At 41.1% G+C, this 25,393-nt stretch overlaps 1 protein-coding gene across 2 annotated transcripts in view; it reads right to left on the bottom strand.

Moving 5' to 3' along the window:
* The window catches only part of dlc1 (DLC1 Rho GTPase activating protein), a 391,505-nt gene that overhangs the window by 160,205 nt on the left and 205,907 nt on the right, over window positions 1-25,393 (bottom strand). For both annotated transcript variants that reach the window (XM_067987045.1, XM_067987034.1), the window contains exon 5: window positions 24,063-24,096. In XM_067987045.1, coding sequence (XP_067843146.1) covers window positions 24,063-24,096 — 34 coding nt within the window. The remainder of the gene's footprint in view (window positions 1-24,062; window positions 24,097-25,393) is intronic.

Genomic DNA, 25,393 nt, shown 5'->3' with positions numbered 1-25,393 from the left:
AATATTTATTTCAGTGTCTTTAGTGCTACTTAAAGTACCGATAATATCAATATGACTAAAGAATGTTTGAATACCATCACTGCAGTATATTATCACAATTGACACAGGGTTAATAAGAGAATTATTTTACATTGCTGTTTGGCATTGTTCTACAGAATCCATAAGGGAATGAAGCACCTGGTTGGTATGACAGAACTTACAAAACTGGCAATTAAAGAACAAATTTTCAAACCTGTGGTATTGTATAAGTTTATAAGCTGGCTTTTATTGCAATGGAAACACTGTCAATGAACAAGTTAGATTTCTTTATTGTACTTAAAAGGGATAATGGAACAACATTTCCTGGCATAAATTTGCCTTTGTTAGTGATATTTCCTGGAGTGTGCCAAATGCCTACCACACTGACTCCCTGGGAGATTGTTTTAAATCTTCCAGGCAGCTCTTTACATCCCATTAGAGACACATTGTCACACATTCACTAATCTGATTGTTGTGTTGAATTACAAGTTTATATTTGTTCTTTACAAAGGTGTAATAGAACACACACATAAGGTGGGTGTACCATCTGAACAAGGCAGGTTAAAGAAGTGTCTTTTTGTTGGATGAATGCTAAAACAGGATATACAGTATTGCTGGAATCGATATTTATCAAAAGTAAAAATAACGGACCAGTGACGCAATCCACTTGTTGAGCTGACATACGTGTAAATTTTCCACTTGGTGTTATTTTAAGTGGGTTATTGCCAGCATCAAAGTTACACCAATTGGAAAATCCAGGCTATTGTGTCCAGTGGGACTCGGGCAAGTTTTACGTTTATACCATGGTTCAGTTTTTTCCCTGTGTTCTGTGTGATGCACTGGTCTGGAGTGACCCTTAGCATGTCTGTCAGATAATTGAAAAGAACAACATCTTCATAAGTGCTTTAGAAACATTTAATCCTTTTGGGGAGAGAAAGCAGCCAGAAGAATAATGTATCCTTATTTGTCACGGTGACACCTTGCACATGTGAAGTTTACACAATGTACGATTTTAATATTTGTTTGTACATAGTCAAGATGTGGAGATGCCGGTGATGGACTGGGGTTGACAATTGTAAACAATTTTACAACACCAAGTTATAGTCCAGCAATTTTATTTTAAATTCACAAGCTTTCGGAGGCTACCTCCTCCACATCGTTCACCTGAGGAAGGAGGTAGCCTCCGAAAGCTTGTGAATTTAAAATAAAATTGCTGGACTATAACTTGGTGTTGTAAAATTGTGTACATAGTCAACACTGAGCTCTATTTCTCAGAAAGAAAGACTTGCATTTAAATAGCGCCTTTCATGACCTCAGGGCATCCCAAAGCGTTTTATAGCCAATGAAGTACTTTGTGAAGTTTAGTCACTGTTGTAATGTAGGAAACACGGCAACCAATTTGTGCACAGCAAGGTCACACAAACAGCAAGGTGATAATGACCAGATAATCTGTTTTTTTTAGTGATGTTGGTTGAGGGATAAATATTGGCCGGGACACCGGGGAGAACTCTTCAAAATAGTGCCATGGGATCTTTTAAGTCCACAGAGAGGGCAGATGGGGCCTTGGTTTAACATCTCATCCGAAAGACAGCACCTCCCTCAATACTACACTTATGCGTCAGCCTAGACTTTGTGCTCAAGTCTCTGGAATGGGACTTGAAGCCACAATCTTCTGGCTGAGGTGAGAGTGCTACCACTGAGCCACTCCAGAGACTTGTGCATAAAACCTAGGCTGATATTTCAGTCTAATACTGAGGGAGTGCTGCACTGTCGGAGGTGCCGCCTTTCAGATGAGACGTTAAACCGAGATCCTGTCTGCCCTCTCAGGCAGACATAAATGATCCCATGGGAGTAGTTTGAAGAGCAGGGTAGTTCTCCCCAGTGTCCAAGCTAATATTTATCCCTCAACCAACATCACTAAAACAGATTATCTGGTCACTATCACATTGCTGTTTGTGGGACCTTGCTGTGCGCAAATTGGCTGCTGCATTTCCTACATTACAACAGTGGCTACACTTCAAAAGTACTTTGTTGGCTGTAAAGTGTATTGGGATGTCCTGAGGTCATGAAAGGTGCTATATAAATGCAAGTCTTTCTTTTTTTTTTGATGACCAAGACTGGAGTCGTACTATTTAGCTCTTGACAGCCTCAATGTGCCTCTGGCTCTGTCAGCTACTTTTACTGATCTCGATGTGGAGATGCCGGTGATGGACTGGGGTTGACAATTGTAAACAATTTTACAACACCAAGTTATAGTCCAGCAATTTTATTTTAAATTCACAAGCTTTCGGAGGCTTCCTCCTTCGTCAGGTAAATGTTTTACCTGACGAAGGAGGAAGCCTCCGAAAGCTTGTGAATTTAAAATAAAATTGCTGGACTATAACTTGGTGTTGTAAAATTGTTTACAATTTACTGATCTCAGTGGTGCACAATCTCAGTCTTCTTTTGACTGGGAGCTGAGCTTCAATCTGCACATCCAGTACACCACCAAAACTGCCTTCTTCCACCTCTAGAATATTACCTACTCACATCTGCTCCTCCTGACTCCACGTTAAGATAAGTTAAAATTGAAGAACGTACCTTTATGTAAGCGGTCCCTTTAAGGACTGTTAGTTAGGCTGCAGTCGGAATCTGAAAAACTGAAGGGAGCATGCCAGGCTCAGTGCTGATGAATTTCTGAGAGGGGTCCTGGAATTGGCATTAGACCCCTCATTAGCACATGCAATGGACCCAACGCCCGTTTCAGGTGCCCGCCAGGGATGCCTGAATATCACTTGAGCCAATATGGCACTGGACGTATATCAAGTGGTCAAAGGGATTGATTGTTTTTGCTCCTGTTGTACACCCAAAAAATTGGCGAAGCAGGGTCCAATTGCTCCCTCAAGTTTTTTTTCTCATCCTATTTATCTGGATTTCTCAGTAGGTTGGAATGAAGACTCTTAGGATCAGTGATGGATTTTTGTGCATGTCAGGCATCAGACTACCCAAAAAGGATAAGGGAAGAGGCCATGCCAGTGACGCCCAGATCCTGAGAATGAACATTAAAAAATAATGAAAAGGAGTAGAAACCTCTCTGAAGCTAATGGCTTCAAGATCAGGCAGTGTAAAGATGACCAAAGAATTAACAGCAAGTTCATATAGGCTAATGTGATCCAATTAGAAATGCAGGTTGTGTTGTGAGTGTGTGAGTGCCATTCATTGCAGGCTGCAGTGGGTTTAATAGTGAATGGAACATGGGCTGCAGATCATTAACATGAAATTAGTGAGGAAGTGCTGAAAGGCGAAAGTGTGAAGCAGGGAGGAAGAAGGCTATTATTTTCTGTATGCTAATTATTACTCTGATCGGCTTGGAGCACTCATGAATAGACCAGCTGTGGTAGTCAATAAGAAGTATTTAGGGAGCAAACTGGTAGGTGGAGAGAGAAAGAAAATAATGAGCGCTTTCCATTTCAGAGGAAATAAGAGCCGAAAAGACATTTGCAGACTCGGAGTCTTTAACAGCTTTGCCTTAAAAAAGTCCCCCCCACCCCACCAATATAGACACATATACCATGCAAATCAGGATTTGTGGGGTGCTTTTTTTTGTTACTAATTGTCTTCCCTTTTCTTCCTTCCTGAAACCATTGATCCTTGCTGGGATCCGTTTCCATGAACATTGGTAATCCTCCATTACCTCACTGATGTGGCTATTCTTGATGTGTGAGCCTAGATAGTGAGTATTAGCAGACTAGTTTACCAACTGGGGGGGGGGGGGTGTTCCCATTTTCCAACAGCAATTACCAACAAATTGTTAAGTCACTGAGAGAAACCATAAGACTGACCTCATCAGAAATTCACAAGCACACTTTTCAGTGGGTGTCATTGGTATATGAAAACTAGGGATGGCCAATAAATACTGGCCTTGCCAGCGACGCCCAGATCCTGGGGATGAATATTAAAAAAATAATGAAAAGGAGCAGGAACCCTCTCTGATTTTCATTCCTAATCCAGGGGTGCTGGAGCCGGTTATAAGGTCTCTCTGTTCTAACCCTGACATTGACATGAAAGCTGCTGACAAAGGGGGTGCTTTTGTTGTTTGACAGAAGGAGCTCTACCTCGCTGAGGTCAAATGGCAACTCTATGATGACTCCTATCTTCCTCTGGACCACGATCCCACACCAAACATCATGCTATTATTTCCCAAACTGTGACTGATCTAGTTTCTTCTGGAGATTTTTCCCCTATTGCCACCAACATCATAATTCCCCAACCCCATTCAACCCGATTCTACCTCCTCCTTATGATGCACAAACAGGATTGTCGCAGTATAACAATTATTTCAGTTTGCTACCGATGCCCTGTGCTACTTCAACAATTTCAGATTCTCTGGCCCCGATCATCTACTATTCACTATGGATACGCCTTCCCTCTTCATCTCCACCCAAGGCCTGAAGCCCTCCGCTTTTTCCTTGCACAGCAGCCTAAATAGTTCCCATCTACCATACCTTCCTCCGTCTGACTGACCTTGTTCTTAAAATGAACAACTTCTCCTTTAACTACCCTCGCTTCCTCCACATTAAAGATGTTGTTTTGGGAATCCACAGCTATGCCTTTCATTTTATAGGATATGTTAAATTGTTTTTGTTCCAGTCCTACTCAGGGCCGCTCCCAGACCTCTTCTTCTGTTACATTGATTAGGAAAATAAGGAACAGGAGTAGGCCATTCTGCCACACAAGCCTCTTCCGCCATTCAATTACATTGTGCCTGATCTGTACCTCAACTCAATTTACCCGCTTTTGTTCCAAGTCCCTTGATACCCTTACCTAACAAAAATTTATTGATCTCAGTCTTGAAAATTTCAATTGACCCAACATCCACAGTCCTTTTGGGTGGATAGTTCCAGATTTCCACTACCCTTTTTGTGAAAAGGTGCTTCCTAAATGACCTACCTCTAATTTTAAGATTGTGCCCCTTTATTCTGGATTTCTCCACCGTACGAAATAGTTTCTCTGCATCTACCCTTTTGAATCCCTTTATCATTTTAAAGACCTTGATTAGATTACCCCTCAACCTTCTAAACTCAAGGAAATACAACCCAAATTTATGCAACCTGTTCTTGTAATTTAACCTTTTAAACCCCAGTATCATTTTGGTGAATTTGCAGTGTACCCCCTTCAATGGCCAATATATCTTTCTTGAGGTTCGGTGCCCAAAATACTGAAAGCAGTATTCCAGATGGATTCTGACCAAAGCATCACTTCCTCACTTTTACATTCCAGTCCCCTTGAGATAAAGGCCAACATTACATTTGCCTTTTTGATTACTTTTTGTACCTGTGCACTAGCTTTTTGTGATCTATGCACATGGACACCTAAATCCCTTTGCTCCTCGTCTCTTACCATTAAGTCTCCAATTTGTCTTTCTCAGATCCAAAGTAGGTGACCTCACACTTCCCCATTTTGAACTTCATCTGCCATAGTTTTGCCCACTCACTTAGCCTGTCTATGTTCCTTTGTAACTTCCTGCTCCTCTCTACACAACTTACTGTGTCTCCTCACTTGGCAAGATCTGCAAACTTGAATATATAACTCTCCATTTCTTCATCCAAACATATTATATATATATATATATATATGGTGAGAAGCTGAGGCCCCTGTACAGATCCACTTGTTGCATCCCACCAATCAGAAAACATTCCTTTTATCCCTACTTTCTGTCTGCTATCTCCTAACCAATTATCAACCCATGTCACATGGTTACTTCCAATTCCGTGCGCTCTCATTTTTGCGAATAATCTCTTGTGTGGAACCTTATCAAATGCCTCTGGAAGTCCATATATACACAACATCCATAGGCACTCTCCTATCCATGTTATCGACCATCTCAAAAAAATTCAACTAGATCAGTCAGACATGAACTACTCTTCACAAATCCATGCTGACTCTCTTTGATCAGCTCAAGCTTGGCTAAGTGATCAATCTCCGATGATAAGTTCTAGGGAAGTTACTAGAATCTATGTTATATTAAACTGATGGCTCTATAGTTACTTCCCTCATGACTGTGTGGGTGCTGCTTCTTGCTCTCTTTCTGATCTTGAGAATGTTATTAACTATGCTTCCAATCTCCACCCTCTCCCTTACCTTCACACAGTCCATCTCTGATACCTCCCTCTCTTATTGGACTTCTCTCTCTCTATCTCTGGCAATGGGTTTTTGTCTGAGATCTATTGAAAGCCCACTGACTTCCAGAACTACCTGGAGTATGCTTCTTCCCACCCCGCATCTGTAAAGACTCCATCCCATTCTCCCAGTTTCTCCCTCTCCATCAAATGTGTTCTGTTGACTCTACCCTCCCCACCAGAGCTTCTGAAATGTCCTCCTTTTTCCCTCAGCTGAGGATTCCCCACCGCAGTGGTCAACAGGGCACTTGACTGGGTCAATCCCATTTCTTGTGCTTCTATTTGCCAGATCATATTCCGCCATTTCCATCATGTAAAGCATGATTCCACCACCAGAAACATCTTCCCCTCCCCTTCCCTCTCCACTTTCCAGAGGGACAGTTCTCAGTGATACCCTGGTTCACTGTTCCACTATCCATATTTTCAATTGCCCTTCCATCTGCAATGTTTTGTTTTTTTACTTATAAAGGTTCCTACTGCCATGTTGACTGAGATCAGCTAACTCAGGGACCTGAACCCCAGGTCTTTCTAGCCAGTACAGCTCACCACACATTACCTTTACTGACTGTGTCATCAGCGTGTTTTTTTTTTGCTGCACTTACTTGTAATGTGCTTAATCGATCAAGATGATTGTTAGAGTTTGTTTGATGTGAAGTTTATGTCAATCTGCCTTATGGCTTCTCCGAGTGATGTTACAATTTGGTGGCAATTGCTGATGAATTATGGGAAATTTAATGCACTGTACTTGCATTTACTATGTAATGACTGGGACACTGTGCTAACCTGTTGTACCACCTAGGCTTCTTAATACTTTACTTAGAATACAACACGACTGTGATATAAATATAAAAAATGTGGCGGACATTCCTAGAGAGACAAAGCACTACTGCCAGCTTGGGTAAATGGTTCCCATTGGTGCCACTTGCTGTGTGATTGTCAGAGGGTCGGTAACCAGAGAACACAGATTTAAGATAATTGGCAAAAGAACCAGAGGGGAGATGAGAATCATTTTTTTTATGCAGCGAGTTGTAATAATCTGGAATGCCTGAAAGGGTGGTGGAAACAAATTTCTCTTTCTAAAGGGAATTGGATACGTCCTTGAAAAGGAAAAATTTGCAGGGCTATGGGGAAAGATCGGGTGAGTGGGACTAATTAGATAGCTCTTTCAAAGAGCCTGCACAGGCACAATGGGCCAAATGGCCCCCTTCCGTGCTGTATGAGTCTATGATTGCCATGTTCTTCAAACTGAGAAGCATGTATAGGCCAGCAATGGGATATTTCTGCTGCCTGCATGTACCTTCTCTCGACATCAATGTCCGAATCTGTCTTGCAGTGTAACGGTGAATTTAGATAATGGGAACTGGGTCATATTGTGGAGCCGCTTCCGCTGGGAATGTTTCCAGAATATAAACGAGGTGTTACAGTTTTGTTTTGTGAGACACAAGCAAATGATATTATGACAAGTTTTGAAGCAATTTACATCGTCACATTGTGCATTTGCCCACAATATGTTCGCATGTGTGTAATAATGACTGATAAAGTCACTGTCATTGAATTCACAAGCACATTTAAGGTGGGTTCCTCTCCTTAATAAGATGACTTAATGATGTGCAACTTTAACAGGAAGATCAATGAAAGGAAAGTAATACTGATTTTATTTTCACAAGTCCTGCTTTAGGTTAAAATGGCCATCTGAATGACCAGCCCTCTCAAACTGACAACATTCACTTGACTGGAGCCAGTGAAGCTTCGGATTTCTTTACAGCCTTGATATACTTCTAATAATAGGCTGGCCCTTGGTGCTCTTCCTTTTGAAAATTGTTGCAGTCATGTGAAAGTGAGGACAGAGGTAGGAACGAGGCCTGGGAACTAATGCTGAATTAATCAAGGCGTGTAAAAGTTACAGCTGCAATAAAGATGTTCCAGATGTGAAAACCTTTTGAGAAATCAATAGAGTCAACCGGCTCCATTGATGTTGACAATGTTATTGCAGCTTATATTCCATGTGGAAAAAAATGACCCATCTTTTTTTCAACACATTAAGTCTTCCAGAATGTCCTGGGGACGCAAGGAAATAACTGGGTTCTCCTGGTCTCCCGCCACAAAAGTGGAGTTTCCTACAGTATTTATTTCCAATGTTAAAGAATGTACAAACAAACTTTTCAAAAAGGCATTGGGCATTAATGCAAATCACTCAAAAATGGTTTGTGAGAAACAGGAAAACCTAATCTGACAGAAAATACATCAGGTCATCACAGCCTACATATGTACATGGACCTTATGGGACAGGGATTGTCTCCTGGTACGGCAAGTGCCCCAGCAAAGAATCCCAAAAGAAAACCTTTTTTTTAAAACTCAAAATCTTACTACTTTATTGATTCATTAGATTTAACTGTTATAAATTTAGATTGCTGCAGATAGCTTCTCTGGTTCAGTGGTGTCAGTCACTCCTGTAAGCAGTCTGAGCAAATTATTTTTTATGGGAGTTGCTCACATTGCCCCACGTCTACTTGTACAAAGGTATCCCTTTGTGATCTGGGTTGGATATTTATGCCTTTCTCACATATGATTCTTCAATCTTTCTGAAGGCAGAACAAGAAAACATTTAGTGAGTTGAGGACAGATTCAAATTGTAAAGCTGCTTTATTTTTCTAGACACCGAATGAATTTACAGAGCCTCAGTTGTAAACAAAACCCACTTATTCCTCGTCGCTGCCCATACATTAAAAAAAAATGAACTCAGAGCTTTTCCACTATTTTACTCATATTTTATTAATCAGCTTACTTTCTGTGCAACTATTGGGAATAAAAACAAAATCCCTGCATTTTGGCCATAAGTCCAGATTAGAACCTCCTCTCACTACAGTTTGCTGTTTTTTCTCTTCAGCATGCCTGACTCCAGTGTCAGCTTTTAGTCAGACTGACTCCCTCTGCCCAACAGAATCCACCAGCCTAACTTAGCAATGGCATCTACTGAGTTCAAGTGGATAGAGTTGACACAACAGCAATGAGTGTGAACGATGAGCAGAATGCTAAACTATCTTTCATTGTTTGCAGCACACTGGTTGAGAAACCCTGTCCGAATGCTAATCTACAGCTCTCAGCCCTGCTATCCTGTGAATTTAATTCCCTGAGAGCTCAGTTTAACTCAGCACTTATAACATATTACCCCAAAGTCCCCCCATGGTGACATAGTCAGGAATCCCGAAACATGACAGTAACATTCTCAATCCCTCCTTAACTCCTCTTAATCCCTTTTCTGCATGGTTATCTTTCTATCTCATAAGATTTCAGCCTTTCTGTCTCATATTTGTTCCACGGATTCTGCACTTCTGCACCAAATACATAGCAGAAAATTGAAGATCACAATTGCAGCCATCCCTTAACCAACCATCCCATTTTCTTTGCAAATTCTCCTTAATTCCTATTGTAGTGTTGTCAGATCTTCACTAAGGAACACACCATTGCCTTTTTTTTGCTGGCATCTGGGCTTTCATGTCCAGTCTCATTATACCACTGCCCTAAACTAGTTTATACATTAAATAGCATGGTTTTTAGTGTTTTATGAAGACTGACAGTTACACTAAGCCCTGAATATCCTAACCATGTGGTTATAATTTTTTTCAGTTCTTCTGGGAGAAATCTCACATACCTTGAAAACTCAAAATAATCTTGTGCACGATTGACTAAAACCACAGCTGGAAATGTCATGTCTGAAATGGAATGAAACATAAGGGGAATTTAACAGTCACTGGTATCTGCTTGTTCTTATTCTGCCATATTGTTTATATGGTTAAATGTCCTGAGAAATTTCTCCATACAACTTTAGAATATTTTTCTTGAAGTGTTTTGCGCATGATAATTATAACTTCTAGTTTCTAACCCTAGATTTCTCCCATCTTTCCTGGTAGATGGGGTTTGGTTACACAGGACCAACAGATCTCCAGTACCTTCTCCACATGGCCGTTCTATAGCTGCGAGCTATATAATAAATATTAGCAGACTATTTGAACATGGGGGGCCATCACAGCCGAGCCTGATCCTGTCCTTATCTAATGTATGCACAAGCATGTTGATGTTGGGTACAGTGAACAGGAATGGGAATACTAGCTGATTTTTCTCTATATAATTCTACCTTTCTTCCCTAGACATATTGGCCCAGAATTTACTGTAGTTAGACTTGCCCTTGCCCGACTAATCTCCATGATATTTTGTGCCACAAGTTGCTGGAAGTGGGAGATGGAGACGGTGCGGTGCCCTCTACAGAGCATCTGGGATCTGAGTGAACAGGGCAAAAACTGTGTATCTCCTTAACCAATCAGATTGAAGGACTGTGAAATTAACAGCGCAAGGACTGAGAAGGAAGTGTAAGTTAAAATAGTGAATTCAATGTCAGATCAGGAACAGAAAGAGAAATAAAGAGAGGGAAAGAAAGATTGGATTAAGAGAGAGAGAAAAAAAGTCAGAAAGAAAAAGGTAAAAAAAAATTAAATTAAAAAAAAAAGTCTCTTACACCAATTAAAACCTGAAGGAATGAGTTTCCACACTTGTAATAGTTAATTTTCAGTGCCAGAAAGGTTGACTGTCAGTAATTAACACTTATCATCATTTCGTTAAAAGGGTACTGAAATAACTTGACTTAACTTTCTGTGGCGAGTTTAGTTCATATCTACTGCGTAAATACAGCAACTTCACGCTGTTCAATGCATTTGAATGGTGAGGCAGACAGTGAGATCCTGTTTTCACGAAGCTAATGGCGGAGCAGCACATCTCGGACAGCAACTTTTGGATTTCCGTGTTTAACCGCGCATCGGCCCCCGTCTGAAGTTGCTGTGAGTTTTGCGGATAAGTAATCGTGAGTGCCATTAGCTTCACCGTTATTTTGACAGCAAATTCTGGGTCAGTGAAATCAACTCTAGTATCTTCTTTGCCATTATGACTGAGATCAGTTAACTTTGCACAGTCCAGGGAACTTGGGATCTTCCCAGTGTATGTGGCTCAGGTAGTGCATCTATCGCTAAAATTCAGTGAAATGTTACATTTATAAACATTATTTTTTTAAACTTTTCTAAGGAATAAAGAAAATATCAGTGGAAGCAAATTCTACATTTACTTATATGAGTGAAATAAATGGCCATATCACCCGTTTATTTTGGTTAGGCATTTGGCTGCCAATCAGCAGTGGTCCTTGCCTTGATGCTCAATGCCATGTTACACTAGGCAACTTCTACGTCATTGCTTGGGTTCCAGCAGAATGGAGCCCAACCTATGAATGCCACCCACCTCTTTTTAATGCACTTGCGCAGTCAGTTCCCATTGAAGAACCAATAGAAAGAGGAATTTGTTTTCCATATCTTGGATCTCTGCAACTCACAAAAAATTGGGTTGTGTGGTCCTACTGAAGGTGCAGTTTTCACCTTGTTTACATTATAGGGTGCTTTTGACGGTGGGAGCACCACACTCCTGTCACTGATAGTATGTGTTCAATATAAAAGTGCCCTCTGCCCATATCTTGAGAGACAACAAAAGAGCAAATACATCTTCACCTGTAAGCAAGAGTGCACTTTGCTGGAGAGGCTGTCAGCAAGGCCCATATTGAAGTCAAAAGGAATGTAAACAAGTGTGAACAGGCATTACTAATCAAACATTAAAGGAAGTCCTCTGCTTAAAAAGATCCAAGAAATGAAGGAGGGTGTGCTCCAATCACAGGAACCTTTCAGATTAACATAGGTATAACACATGGAGCTAACTGTTAAGTTGTTGCTTCCTGTTAAATCCTCAGCTGAGACATTAGCAACAATCAACGACAATATTTATGCCAAAATGCTGTTAATGTTATCACTATTGAAATGGATTACAAAGATAAAATAGTCATATTGCCCAAACTCGGAGACATGCTACATATCTAGCCAGCACCATATTTTTCTGGGATTGGGTGAAACCAATTGTCCTTCGACTAGACTGAAGTCACAGCTCCCATTCGAATCAATAGTGCATGATCTGGGTGACACAGGAATTCTTCCCATTACCATTGTCATGGAGCAGCCTAGACCTGGAGGCAGTTCAGAGAAGGTTCACTAGGTTGATTCCGGGTATGGAAGGGTTGTCTTATGTGGAAAGATTGAACAGGTTGGGTCTATGCTCATTGGAGTTTAGAAGAATGAGAGGAGATCTTATTGAAACATACAAGATTCTGAGGGTACTCGATAGGGTAGATGCTGAGAGGATATTACCCCTCATGGGGGAATCTAAAACTAGGGGGCATAGTCTCAGAATAAAGGGTTTAAGACGGAAATGAGGAGGAATTTCTTCTCCCAGAGGGTCGTGAATCTTTGGAATTCTTTACCCCAAAAGCTGTGGAGGCTGAGTCATTGAATACATTCAAGGCTGAGTTAGACAAATTTTTGATCAGCAAAGGAGTCAAAAGATATGGGGTAAAGGCGGGAAAGTGGAGTTGAGGTAAAAATCAGATCAGCCATGATCTCATTAAATGGCTCAGCAGGCTTGAGGGGCTGAATGGCCTACTCCTGCTCCTATCTCTTATGGTCTTATGCTCTTATGGTATGACATGGCAGGTCTCCTTTAAAGTAAAATAGGTTCACTTAAAAAATATCAATATTTTTTAAATAGACAATATGAGAGTAATCTAAACAAAAGTACTTCCCTAGATATTCCTTCCCTTTTAATATGTGTATTGTGCCATGATTCTTCTATCACCAAGTTTGCACCAGTGAAAACCTTAGAGCTGATTATATCAGTGCTCAGCATTGGAAGTGGCACCAACATAGTGCCTGCAATTGGGAAACCATTTATCAGAAGGTAAAAACCCAAGAAGATTTAAAGTAAATAAGGCAGTGTATTTTTATAAGGATTATATTTTAATTGAAGATAAGGGTTAATATTTCAGGATATCTCTTTAACCTAAGTCACCTCCGTGATCATTTTGTTTCTGCCATGTAAATTAATTCAGCTTTGTCACACTACAAGGCTCGTTCATCCAGTTCAGTTCCTTGATTAGGTCATTAATGTTCATTTAAAAATATTCAGAAAGCTCTGCAAAAACAAAATGAATAATTGATGGAGAGACTCTCTAAATGCCAAAAGCCAAAATCAAAAATTGATTCTTTTAAAGTGTTCAATACATTGTTATTATGAAGGTGAAATTAGCTGCTCCCATTTCCATTGTTCTCAAACTAGCCACTCTATATGTATGAATTTCTAGCTTAAAGATTGCATATTATATTTCTGGCAACAATGCCCAGAATAGTGTGTGTGTGTGTGTGTGTGTGTGTGTAAATTAGACTGTGTTTCAGAATATATGCCCTAAATTTGAACAACAAATAGGTAGGACTACCATGCCAACTGTGTGAGAACCACATGTCAGGAACCAGCAGCTTTAGTACTAGGGAGCTTTCTCAGGTAGAAGGAGCTCATGCAGGAAGGATGGTCTGCATCAAACTAGCTGTTGGCATAAATCGTACAAACAATAACGAACTAATTTAATGAAGACTTAACAGGAGAGGATCTGAGACTTTTGAAAATGTAGTTGAACAAATGATTCGTGCTCACCAAAAGGTGCAAAGAAATAATGCTGTTCTGGGTAAAGAAAGGAATGTAAATATAATAAAAGGTTCAAATAAGAAGGTGTCAATGGATTAAGTGCTTTTATACCAATGCAAGAAGCTTTAGGTACAAACTATTGGAATTAGAGTTATATGTGCAGCTTGTGAAAATATTGACATTTGGGTAGAAATAGCTCGGAGTGGCAAGCCAACACTACTTGCCACTCCATAGATGTATACTAACCCAAAAACTTATCACGGTCTTTTCTTCGGCCACTTCCTCGAATAGGAAGGGGAGAAGAGCCCAGCGTCAGTTCAGGTGAAACTAAGACTCTGGGAGAAATGAGAGGATCGATCTCTCTCCTTGATAATCAGGTCGTAGCATTTTTGAGAGCTGCGTTCACTGTCTCTGCAGGTTTGCAGTGTTAAATCAGGAAGTGAAAGGTACAACGTTTTAAATCATATGTAAAAACAGTTCTAGACAGTGAAAAAAGAGGGTATGAAATAATTGAATTAAATAAAAGAGACAGGAGGGAAACCTAAAAAAAACGTTTAAAAAAAATGTAAAATTAAAAAATTAATGACTAAAATAAGCAGTAATGAGACGCCACATTTTTAAATGTTAATTTTTAGTTGTTTGGCAGTCATTTAGACTTACGACGCTGTTAAAACTTAGTTTAGACCTGTATTTTTAAGCGTACCTGTTTGGTGGTGGACTTAGTTACTTTCCAGCTGGGCAGATAAGCAAGTTTGCACTTTTTCAATGATTTCCCTGATTGTAGTGTGCGATGGCCCTTTAATTCGAAGCTGTCATATCGCCAGCGAACCAGTAGGAGCAAGTTCCGGATTTCCGTGTTTCACTGCGCATGTGTGAACGCCGGAACTTGCTCCTCCATTTCGCCAGCGCTCTCCGTTATTTCGGGAGCCATTTCTGCTTCGTTATTTGCATCACAAAAACATGAGTGTGAGCAGAACGTGAACAAGGACTGAGAAGGTATAGACTGTGGTGCAAACATAAATTAATTAAACTACTGGATGAGTAGTATTATGAGTGAGAGAAGATATAACACTTATCAATAGGATGTAAATAGCAGCATAAGCTATAATGGAAGAAGTAGTTGAGTAGAAATTAGGAATGAAATCAGCAAAACAAACAATAAATTGGAAAATGCTGTTGGTCACCAGCTCATAGTGAACCTTCAGTTAGTGTAGATGGTGAACTGTTCAGATAAATAAATAAAGTTGGAATTAATTGTGATCATTTTAGGAAATTTCAATACCCCAAAGGTAGAAATACAGATTAGGGACAAGTGGAAAATAGGGGATGAAAGCACAAGAAATGATGTAAAGGTTATCAATGACTGTTTCTTAACACAACATATGCAGCAGAGTACCAGGTGCTGTACTAGATGGTAGGGATGGGCTGCAGAGTCTGAAAAAGCACTTCAGCAATGCCCACTATGATGAGCCCTTTTATGGTCGTACGGCTCACAGCTGTTCCACCTGAGTTCCCCTGAGGACCTTCCCGGGCCGAAGATAAATCAACTTTTTCATCTCCAAAGGGAACCATTTACCGGCAGGGTAAAGGTAATCAATGCCAGCCATCCGGGATTGATCACCTTGGTCTGAGCAATGTCTGGGGCTTTTCAAAAGGCCTCGATGGTAATTACGCCAGCTTTCAGATGATGTGGGGGAGAGGGAGGTGGAGGAATTAAAGAAATGGGGATATATCCTAACAAAACCAAGTTCTGCCCCAAATTACATCTGCCAGTAGGAAATTCACCTGCTCTCTACTTTTTGTCCCTGACCTGGAATTTTGGGCCCACCACACCACAGGGGTCCCGGACCAGATATAATAGAAGGTGGAATCCTTGAGGAAATGAGTGAGGAAATAAGTACATTGGTACAGGACATGTGAAATATTCATACACAATGGATTAGTAAAGCTAGAGAAGGAAAAAGATTTGGGAGTTATCCACCAGTACACTGAAAATATGAATTTAATGTGAGGTCATTTTCAACTTGGCAAATCAAGAAATGGGATTCATCTTGAAGGTATTTATTACGTTGAAACAAATTATTTAACCCCATATAATACATCGCTAAGGCTAAATACAGAATATTGTATGAAATTTTGGGCACTCCACCTTCAAGAAGACATTGATGCACTTGAGAGGGTTCAGAGGACAGTGACACGGATAAATCTGAGACAAAATTATGTGGCAAGAAATGAAAGTTGTGGAGGATATGATGCACACCTTTAAATTGTAAAGAACTCTGATCTGGTTACTGGTGAGTTAGTAGATCTAGGGGTTCCATAATTGGCCTCAACATCCCTAGACTACAAAGGGGAAAAAAGAGAAACAGTTTGTGTCCCTGCTCCTGATTGTTATGCTTGCTGGAAAGCACATGTGTGTGGACATCAAGTGAGGATAGAATCAGTTCAACTGTGTAGCTCCCTCCCTAACAACACTCAACACCTACATGAGGCATAGCCACTTCAATGCAATACTGGAGGGTAGCCAGCGCCTGTGGAACTGTACTCCGGCAGAAGTCAGCACCTACAGGAGAGATGCCACCATGTTGGGTTCTGTGAAAAGGTAACAATTTCCAAATATTAATCTCATGCACAAATCAAATGAAATGTTTTACAAGAGACTTCGAGGAAGAAATTGGTTCAGGCCTGTTTTCAGGCACGAGATGGGGTGACGCATTCGATACACACGCCAGAGGCTCATCCAAAATTGGGCAGGGGTGAGGGGATGGGGAAGGGGGAGGTGAATGGGAGGGGGCGAATGCTGGCAGTGGCTTGCAGTGTTTCTGTGAAGCCAGAAAGTGCATTCCTGCTCCTCCTGGCTCAACATTAAGATAAATTAACTGTACTCCTGCCGAAAGACTGAACAGAGCATGCCTGGCATATGCTCCGTGTGCTGCTGATGTTCAGCGTGGGGCAGTCAAACAGGCGTTAAAACCCCCATATTAGCATATACAAGAAGCCTAACGACTGTTTGAGGTGGCCACCAGGGACACCTAAATATTGCCTTACCCTACGCCATCAATCATAGATCCAGCGCTGTTCGGACGCAGGACACAGCCCTTGCAAAATCGCTGCTTTTTTGCCCCTAATTTGTAACTAATCCGTACAGATTAGAAGGTCCCCATTTTGATTTTTGGTCCGTGCTGAATTAGTTAATATCAGCCAAAGTGGCACCAGGTGAAATTGGCTGTGATATCCCCCTGTATTGAATAGACCACTGATACTCACTATTTAGACGCGCATGAAGAATGACAATTTGGTATTTTATTTAATTTAAGAGGAGAGGAAAGATATTGGGGTGGGTTTTTCCCCAGAGCGGTATTCGGGCAGCTAGTCAGCAGAATACTGGTAGCCTAGTAGTCCTGCTGGGAGGCCTGGTCCATTTTGAGAATCGGGCCTCATATGCATCAGACCGGCGGGCTGCGGGCAGAAACCGAGTGCCCTGGGGCAGCCCGCTGACTCCAGGCCGCCACAATATCAGGGAGCCCGGCCGGAGGTAGGTAGGGTTTGTAAGGGAACCCCTATTTGGCAGGTGGTGTGGGGGAGTGGAACCGGAGGGTCAATGGTAGTGGCCCAGGCTGGGTTTGTGGTCCCACAGAAATGAAGAGATACTCCCCTTTCGGGTCCCCTTGGGCTCAGCCACCAGCTGATACTGGCCGGAGTGTGCACAGTGCTCTGCCTAGTTCAGCCCTCAAATGGCATTGGGGTCCTATTGATGCCATGGGACGCCGATTTAAATATTTTAATCAGCTGGGCGTCCTCTTCAGGTGGGTACTCAGACTGCCTACCTGGAGGATCCCAGCAAAATGGCGGGGGCCACTGTGACAGTGATGGCAGCGAGGCGGTAAGTTCTTATTCAGTTTGCTATCGTCCTGTTTTCGCTGGTCGGGAGACCTGAAAATTCAATCCATTGTGTCTAATGTGATTCTTACAGCTCAGTCAGCAGTTTCAAAATCAGTTACATTTGTTTTAGAAAATTCCAAACTTAAGGTATTTCTTCATGTCTTCCTCCTCCCAAAGACACCCACCCATCCAAACACACATCTTGACATTTTGTTCATCATGGTTAGACCATTACTAATTAACAGCACAATATTAAACAATCTTTCCACAGTAAACCATTAGTATATTATAGAAATAGTACCTCAAACTCTTTTCCAGTGCATTTCCTGTGTCTTTAGAACCCTTATTACAGAACAGACTAAAAACATTCCATTGAATATAGTGACCAGCTGGGCTTTGATGTCTCACAGTCGCTGATGCATCAACCTGCTGCTAAAGGTCATCGTGTTGTGATCTCTGTCCTATAGGGTCGAACAATACTGTTCCTTCCCCATCCTGTGCTCTGACCCTTAGATCATCCCATTGTGCCGTGAAGAAATGAAAACCCTTTATTGCAGATTATAGTGTGAAATGGAAATGTCCTGTCGTTTAGATCTCTTTTACTTTTGGCGTTGAATTTATTAAAAACTATAAAGGGACAGTTTTCCCCTGCAGTTAAATACTCCAAGTACTTTGCTGGAGTAATTATGTTGCTTTGGTTCTTTGATTCTAGTCCTACTGTCCATACTGTTGCTCAGTTCTGGCATCGGTTCTTTAAATTAAATGTTTTGTGCATTGAATGATCAAATAGGCACACATTTTCTATTTTTCACTGTAAAAAGGAAGCCCATATTTCTGCCAGCTCTACAGAATTTGAATTCAGTTTTTAAAATCTGGAAATTAAAAGCTGGAATCTGTAAAAGTGACCATGAAGCTGTTGTTTGGTCGAAAAAACCCAATGTCCTTTAGGGAAGGAAACCTGCCGTCCTTACCCGGTCTGGCCAATATGCGACTCCAGTCCTACACCAATGTGGTTGACTCTTAACTGGCCTTTGAAATGTTTGAGCAAGGCACTCAGTTGTATAAAACCGCCAGAAAGAAAACCAACAGTCAAACCAAACTGACCACTCATCCATGACCTAGGCATCAAATCAGGACACGATAAAGGCACACCTAGCCCAGCCCAGCCCAGACCATCTTACAAAGTCCTCCTTACTAACATCTGGGGACTGGTGCCAAAGTTGGGACAGTTGTCCCACAGACTAGTCAAGTAACAACCTCACATACTCACAGAATCATAACTATCAGCCAATGTACCAGACTCCTCCATCGCCATCCCTGGATGTTGGGCACAGTGGTATACTGTCAGGGTTAGCGCCCCTAGGAGTCCTCAACATTGACTCTGCATCCCATAAAGTCTCATGGCTTCTGGTCAAACGTGGACAAGGAAACCTCCTGCTGATTACCACCTTCTGATAGATCAGTACTCCTCCATGTCTTAGAGGAAGCACTGAGGGTAGCAAGGACATGGGATATGCTCTGGGTGGGGGAACTTCAATGTCCATCACCAAGAATGGTTCAGTAGTACCACTACTGACCGAGCTGGCTGAGTCCTGAAGGACATAGCTGTCAGACTGGGCTTGTGGCAGGTGAGAGAACCAACATGAGGGAATAACCTACTTGATCTCTTCTTCACCAATCTACCTGTCACAGATGTGTCTGTCCATGACAGCACCGGTAGGAGTGATCAGCGCACAGTCCTCGTGGAGACCAAGTCCTGTCTTCACACTGAAGATACCCTCCATTGTGTCATGTGACATTACCACAATGCTAAATGGGATAAAACAGATCTAGCAGCTCAAAGCTGGGCATCCATGAGGCACTCTGGGCTTTCAGCAGCAGATTTGTATACCACCACAATCTGTAATCATCACTTCCAAGTTCACCTTCATGTCACAAATCATCCTGACTTGCACACATATAGCTGTTCCTTTATCGTTGCTGGATCAATGCTGGAATCTATGTAACTACTGAATCCCTACCTAACCACATTGTGGGAGCACAGGGACTACACGCACACCACCACCTTTTCAAGGGAAACTTGGGATGGGTAATAAATGTTGACCTTGCTGACAACACCCATATCCCAAGAATTGAATATTATAAAAAAACCTTTGGCAGTGCAGCATTCCCTCAGTACTACATTGAAGTGTCAGCCTGGATTATGTGCTGAAGAATTTGGAGTGGGACTTGAAGACATGACCTACTGACCTTCTGAGGCAAGGCTGCTACCACTCAGCCAGGGCTAACAGCAAGTGCTAGTTTTGGGAATGGAACTCTTTCAATTTAAATAATAATATATATCAATAAATAGTTGTTCATAAATTCCTCCATAGCCTGCAATTTCCCTACTCCTATTTCCCTTCCTGAGTGCTCCATTCTCGGTCTTCGGCCCTCTGTACACCCCTTTCCCCTTTGCCTCACCACTGGAGACTTAAGCCACCTCAGTGTTACTCTTTGAAACTCCCTCTGCACCTTTATCTCCACCTTTAAAAAAACTCCTCCTGTAGATCACGCTTTTCATTACCCTTCCTAATTTTGTCCTTCAAGGTTCAATGTCCATTTGCATTATGCCTATTGGTGAAGCACCTTGGGAGGCTTTTTGCTGCTCTGTTTCTCTCAGTGATTTATAAAATGTAGGACTTCATCTGGCCGTATTACCACAGCTGTGCTAGTGGTTAATTCATCTACTCTAAATTATTTTAAAAAAATGTTCTTTCATCAAGAGATGCAAAATTTTATTAAATATTATGTGGCACACTTGTTTTACATTCTAAAAAAATACATGTGGCAAAATAAATTGCAATGTTGCTTCATGCCTGCTATAGCAGTGCAACTAAATTTTAACGTCACCAAAGGATCATAACCTCCAAAGGGTGAGTACAACCTTTGACCTTTTTATCCTATTTCCATGAACTGGATCTATGTCATCACGTAATGAAAGGGCACGAGGGTTCAATCTGTATCAGGCATGTGATTCTCTTGTAATAACCCATTTCTAAGCTATGATTTAACTGTTAAAGTACTGTCTAGCAGTATTAACGCAATTCAACAAGCTTTGCGTTAAAACAAGGTCTTTTCACCTCCAAGACATAGGTTCAAATCCATCCTAGCAGTGGAAGGTAGGATCTTCAATTTTTTTACATCACTTACACAAAATATACAGTTCGATCAAGTGTATTTTTTATTTTAACTTTTGCTTCTCGAGGTGGGAAGTGCCAGATTTGGAGAATGGGACTTTCATACTTTCTGTATTCTACTAAAAAAGACTTGCATTTATATAGCACCTTTCACATCAGTACATCCCAAAGCAGTTTACAACAAATGAAATATTTTTGAAGTGTAATCACTGTTGTAATGTAGGAAATGCGGCAACTAATTTGTGCACAGCAAGGTCCCACAAACAGCAATGTGATAATAATAAGATAACCTGTTTTAGTGATGCTGGTTGAGGGCTAAATGTTGGCCAGGACACTGGGGAGAACTCACTTGCTCTTCTTCGAATAGTACCTTGGATCTTTTATGGCCACCTGAAAGGCCAGACAGGGCCTCGGTTTAATGTCTCATCCGAAAGACAGCACCTCCTACATTCCCTCAGTACTGTGTTGAAATGTCAGTCTGGATTTTGTGCTTAAGTCTGTGGAGTGGGACTTGAACTCACAACCTTCTGTCTCAGAGGCAAGAATGCTACCATTGAGCAAAGGCTGACACCTTGCATCAAACACTCTCAAATCATTTACAGCACAAGTTAAATTAGTTGCTTTCCAAAACTTTAGGAATCAGCCTCAGCAATGTGGTGTGACCACATCCTCAGAGGAGCCTCCTCGCTCTGCACCAGTGTGACAATTTAATTTTCCGCATCAGCCATCCTTATAACTTTTCTGAGTGACACTATCAATTTAGTGCAGAGCTATGGGCAGATTGTCCATGGGCTCAATTCACAAAGCAATCTTATAATTATAATCAGCTGCTCTCTTCTCATGAACTCTGTATCCCTACATCATTATACTGCAGTAGCACAGCCAAGATCGGGAACTGGATCGTGGATGTGCACAATTAAAGAGCTGATTCATTACCCTAAATAGAGAATTCAATAAAAATAATTTCTATACAAATAAACATGAAGTAAACTGCATAGGAAAGCAGAACTCAACAAGGAATGAAAATCCAAAACTATTACCACAGACACACATTCATTCAGTTAGTCACTAATGGGAGCCTTTCAGTTCTCAGTTAATGAGTTAATTAAGGAGCCAGGAGATGATTTTTTTTGTTTACTCAAACTGAAAATGAAGGGATAAAGTTATTTTTGTCACCTCTGAGTCCTGAACTTCTCAGCAATTGATTAAATGGGAAGAAATGCCAAGGGATGGAATGATCCCTAAAACAGATTATTAACTAATGAAACACAGTTTGTGCAGAATATCTTTTTCATTTTGCACTGAAGTGTTTTTTTTCAGAGATTAATTTTTTTTTCCCAGTTCATAGTGTTCCATATAATAAAACAGAGCACAAAGCTATTATAAAGTAACCTGAAATTGCAGTTTCTAAACTGTCCAGAGCATTCTGTTCAACAGATTTTTATGATTCCTAATATTTTGGGTGGGTTCATTTAAAATTGGGGCTCTATCAAGCCGAGTGTCCAACCAAATAAAAAAGTGAAAAGATTTATGGTGCATTTCCCCAAAAAGTTTGAAGCAGGATTTCCACTGGTCTGTCCTTTCTTATAAAGCTATCTGTTGGTCAATGTTTCTGCCTGACTCAGTTGATAATTCTGCAGAAAATTGGGAATGGTATAGTTTTAGGATTCTATTTTAAAATTTTGTGCTCACTGAGGTCCTAGGAAAGGGAACACTTTCCATTTCTACCACCCAGTATCAGCTTTAAGCAGTACAGTGTCAACATAGCATGGTTAGATGCACAGCAATACTCCCTCTAATCTACCCCAACAGTGTGCCTCAGTCCCAATCACCTAGTGCTCTTTATGTATTACACCAAATTTATTATACCAGTGTGGCATTTGTTAAATTTCCCACAACTGAGTGAGATTCCCACAATCTGAGTGAGATAAAGTGCTGGAGTAGAAGTAGTTTTGTACTTTGGAACTGAACTGAGATTACCCAAACTCATTACAGTTCAGATCTGAGAGCCTGAAGTCAGAGGAGACTAGGTTTGATTCTAATGCAGGTCCTAGGGATAGGATTAGGATTATGGAGTTTGTAATGGATGCTACTTTAATAGGTTCCCAATAGAAATTCCAGAAGTGAGTTAAAATGGATGAAACTGCATAAAGGGAGAAAGATTTCACATTTTGTTGCTTTGTTCGTATTTTTGTTTTCTCCAGCTTCACACATGGCCAAATCTTATTCCTTTCTTTCTTCACTCTAAAGTTTGATGAACCATTGTCACTCTTTCGACAAATTCTCAGGCACAGCTGGGTGCAAAATCTGGGATCTTTCTGATCTGAATGGCTTAGTACCAAATTGGCAATGCATTTAACTCATTGGGTTATCAGGGGAGCTGCCATTGGAGGCTTCAAAACCTGTTTTTACAAGAATCTCTTCATCATATTGGGAATCTGACTGGTTTTGTATACTAATGAAAAAGGAGTGAGTACTTTTCCCATCAAATAACCAAAGCCCAGCAACAAGAAAAACACCTCATGCATGTAAACTACAACGATTAGGAAATAAAGTCAAGGAGCCAGTTAGTAATGAGAGCGGCCAGTGTGCGTGGAAATGCTCTATGAAAAGAAAGCAGAAGAACAGAAGCATAAAAAATGCAAAAATATACAGATTTTGCTATTTATACGCTGACATCCTAGCAATGTGGCATTTGTTCCTCCAAAACAAAACAACATCCTTTCCCACACAGCAATCTGGCACAGTGACTGATGAATTAAGAAAGCTCTGTTAGAATGTAAATCTTCTCTAAATTCTGCACCCAAGAATATGTCTTTAAGTATCAAAGATTTGCATGCGAAGAATAAAGGGCCCAAAGTACATTCTTTGAAGTCCAAGCTTGGAATCCTTGACCAACTAAAAACACCCTACACATGTTAATTTGAAAGGTTTGCCACTTCTACAGAAATTGATGAGAAATGTTCCCAAACAGTGAAGTGAGCCAACTCTATTTCACACAGAAACATAACCATTTATAGCCAATGGATGTAGGCTTCACACACCCACAGATGTGATAAGGAAACTCCAGAATGTGTGCACACTAAGAGGTTATGAAATAAACTGAAATGCCTAACAAAAATCCAGTTAAATTTCATGCATTCCTCAAAAAAATAACACAAGGTTTCAAATTTGCTATTTACCAACTGCTTGAAAAGCCAAGACTGAACAGGGAAGGTTTTGAAGGAATATCATGAGTCCGAAAGTAAGATACAAGTCTACTCACCAGCCTTCCCTTTTTCTGATATCATCGGCATTGCCTACAAAAATATATTAAAATAAAACAATAAATAACATTGTAAACCACAGCTGTTGATTTTGAACAATATGGTAACCTAGCCTCCAGACTTTGTGTAAAACGCTGTATATTATTGGGGGGGAATTTGCACTACTGTTGTGGAGGCAGGAGAATGGTAAGATGCAGTTTGAACTCACCCAAATTGGGCAGTTTCCCATTCAGCCACAACTTCTGGATCGGAGTTCATTAAGTATGCAAAGTGAGCTCCCAGTTTCATTTGACCCTACCACTGGGAACTTGTGGGGGTGGGGGGAGATTTCCTGTGCAGGTGAAGCAATTTAAAGGACTGCAATTTAAAGGTCATTTCACTTGCTGCACAATTCAAGGGGGTACATGCTGCAACCTTTAAAGGGAAGCAGTGATAGAGCCAGTTCAAGGAAAAATTGCATGGTCTACAAGTTCGGCACTGCTGCAAGAGGTGTGCCAATGGAAGACTGCCCTGTTTAGCATTCCAGGACATTCTCTTCCACAGGAGAGAACTGAAATGTGCTAGGGATTAAATAGCATCCATGGGGAATACCAACAGTACCACCAAACAATGCATGACGCAGATGCACAAGATGCTTTCAGGCATCAAACTCAGAGCCCCTCGATGTTAAGCCTTTGAGTGCCTCTGAGGAGGCAGCTGTGGAAATCATTGAATTTCTGACAGCATAGAGGGTGTGAAGTTGGAGACCTCCCCCATCCTGAGGGCTAATATAATTCTTTTCCTGTTATTTCTTTCCTCCATACTCAATCACTCTCACACAGGCATAGACTCAAGCACAACACCATCACACACAGTTTACATCCATGTTAGTAATATTTGAAGCGGTGTCATGTTGCTGACATTGCAACATATGTCCTTCTGTTTTTGTTCCCTCACAAGAAGCAGTCACAGCTCCCAGTGCTGCAGAAGAAAACAGCACCTCATAGCACCTTGCGTTACTCGCTTGACTGTTGCAAGCACCAACATAGATATGTCCACACTGGAAAATTTAGGGAATCAGTTTGAGGAAGTAGCACTGGGTGAAATCAGAAGAAAGATTGAGAGGAATAAATGGTTATATTAATGTAGGAGCAGGAACCTGCTGGCAAGGGGACTGGCTCACATACTTCCTCAGCTGGAGGGCCCAGGGATTTGGAATACACAGGGCCTGTGTATAAAAGAAGGTTGCTATCTGAGTACACTTATGTTCTGGTTGTTCTTTGATACTGCGTGCAACACCCTACAAAGACTTGCATAGACTGTGGAGGAAACCAGTAACCAGTTCTGCTCA

This window comes from Heptranchias perlo, chromosome 1 (assembly GCF_035084215.1).
Source record: "Heptranchias perlo isolate sHepPer1 chromosome 1, sHepPer1.hap1, whole genome shotgun sequence".
Lineage (NCBI taxonomy): Eukaryota > Metazoa > Chordata > Chondrichthyes > Hexanchiformes > Hexanchidae > Heptranchias > Heptranchias perlo.
This window is presented reverse-complemented; position numbering and strand designations above follow the sequence as displayed.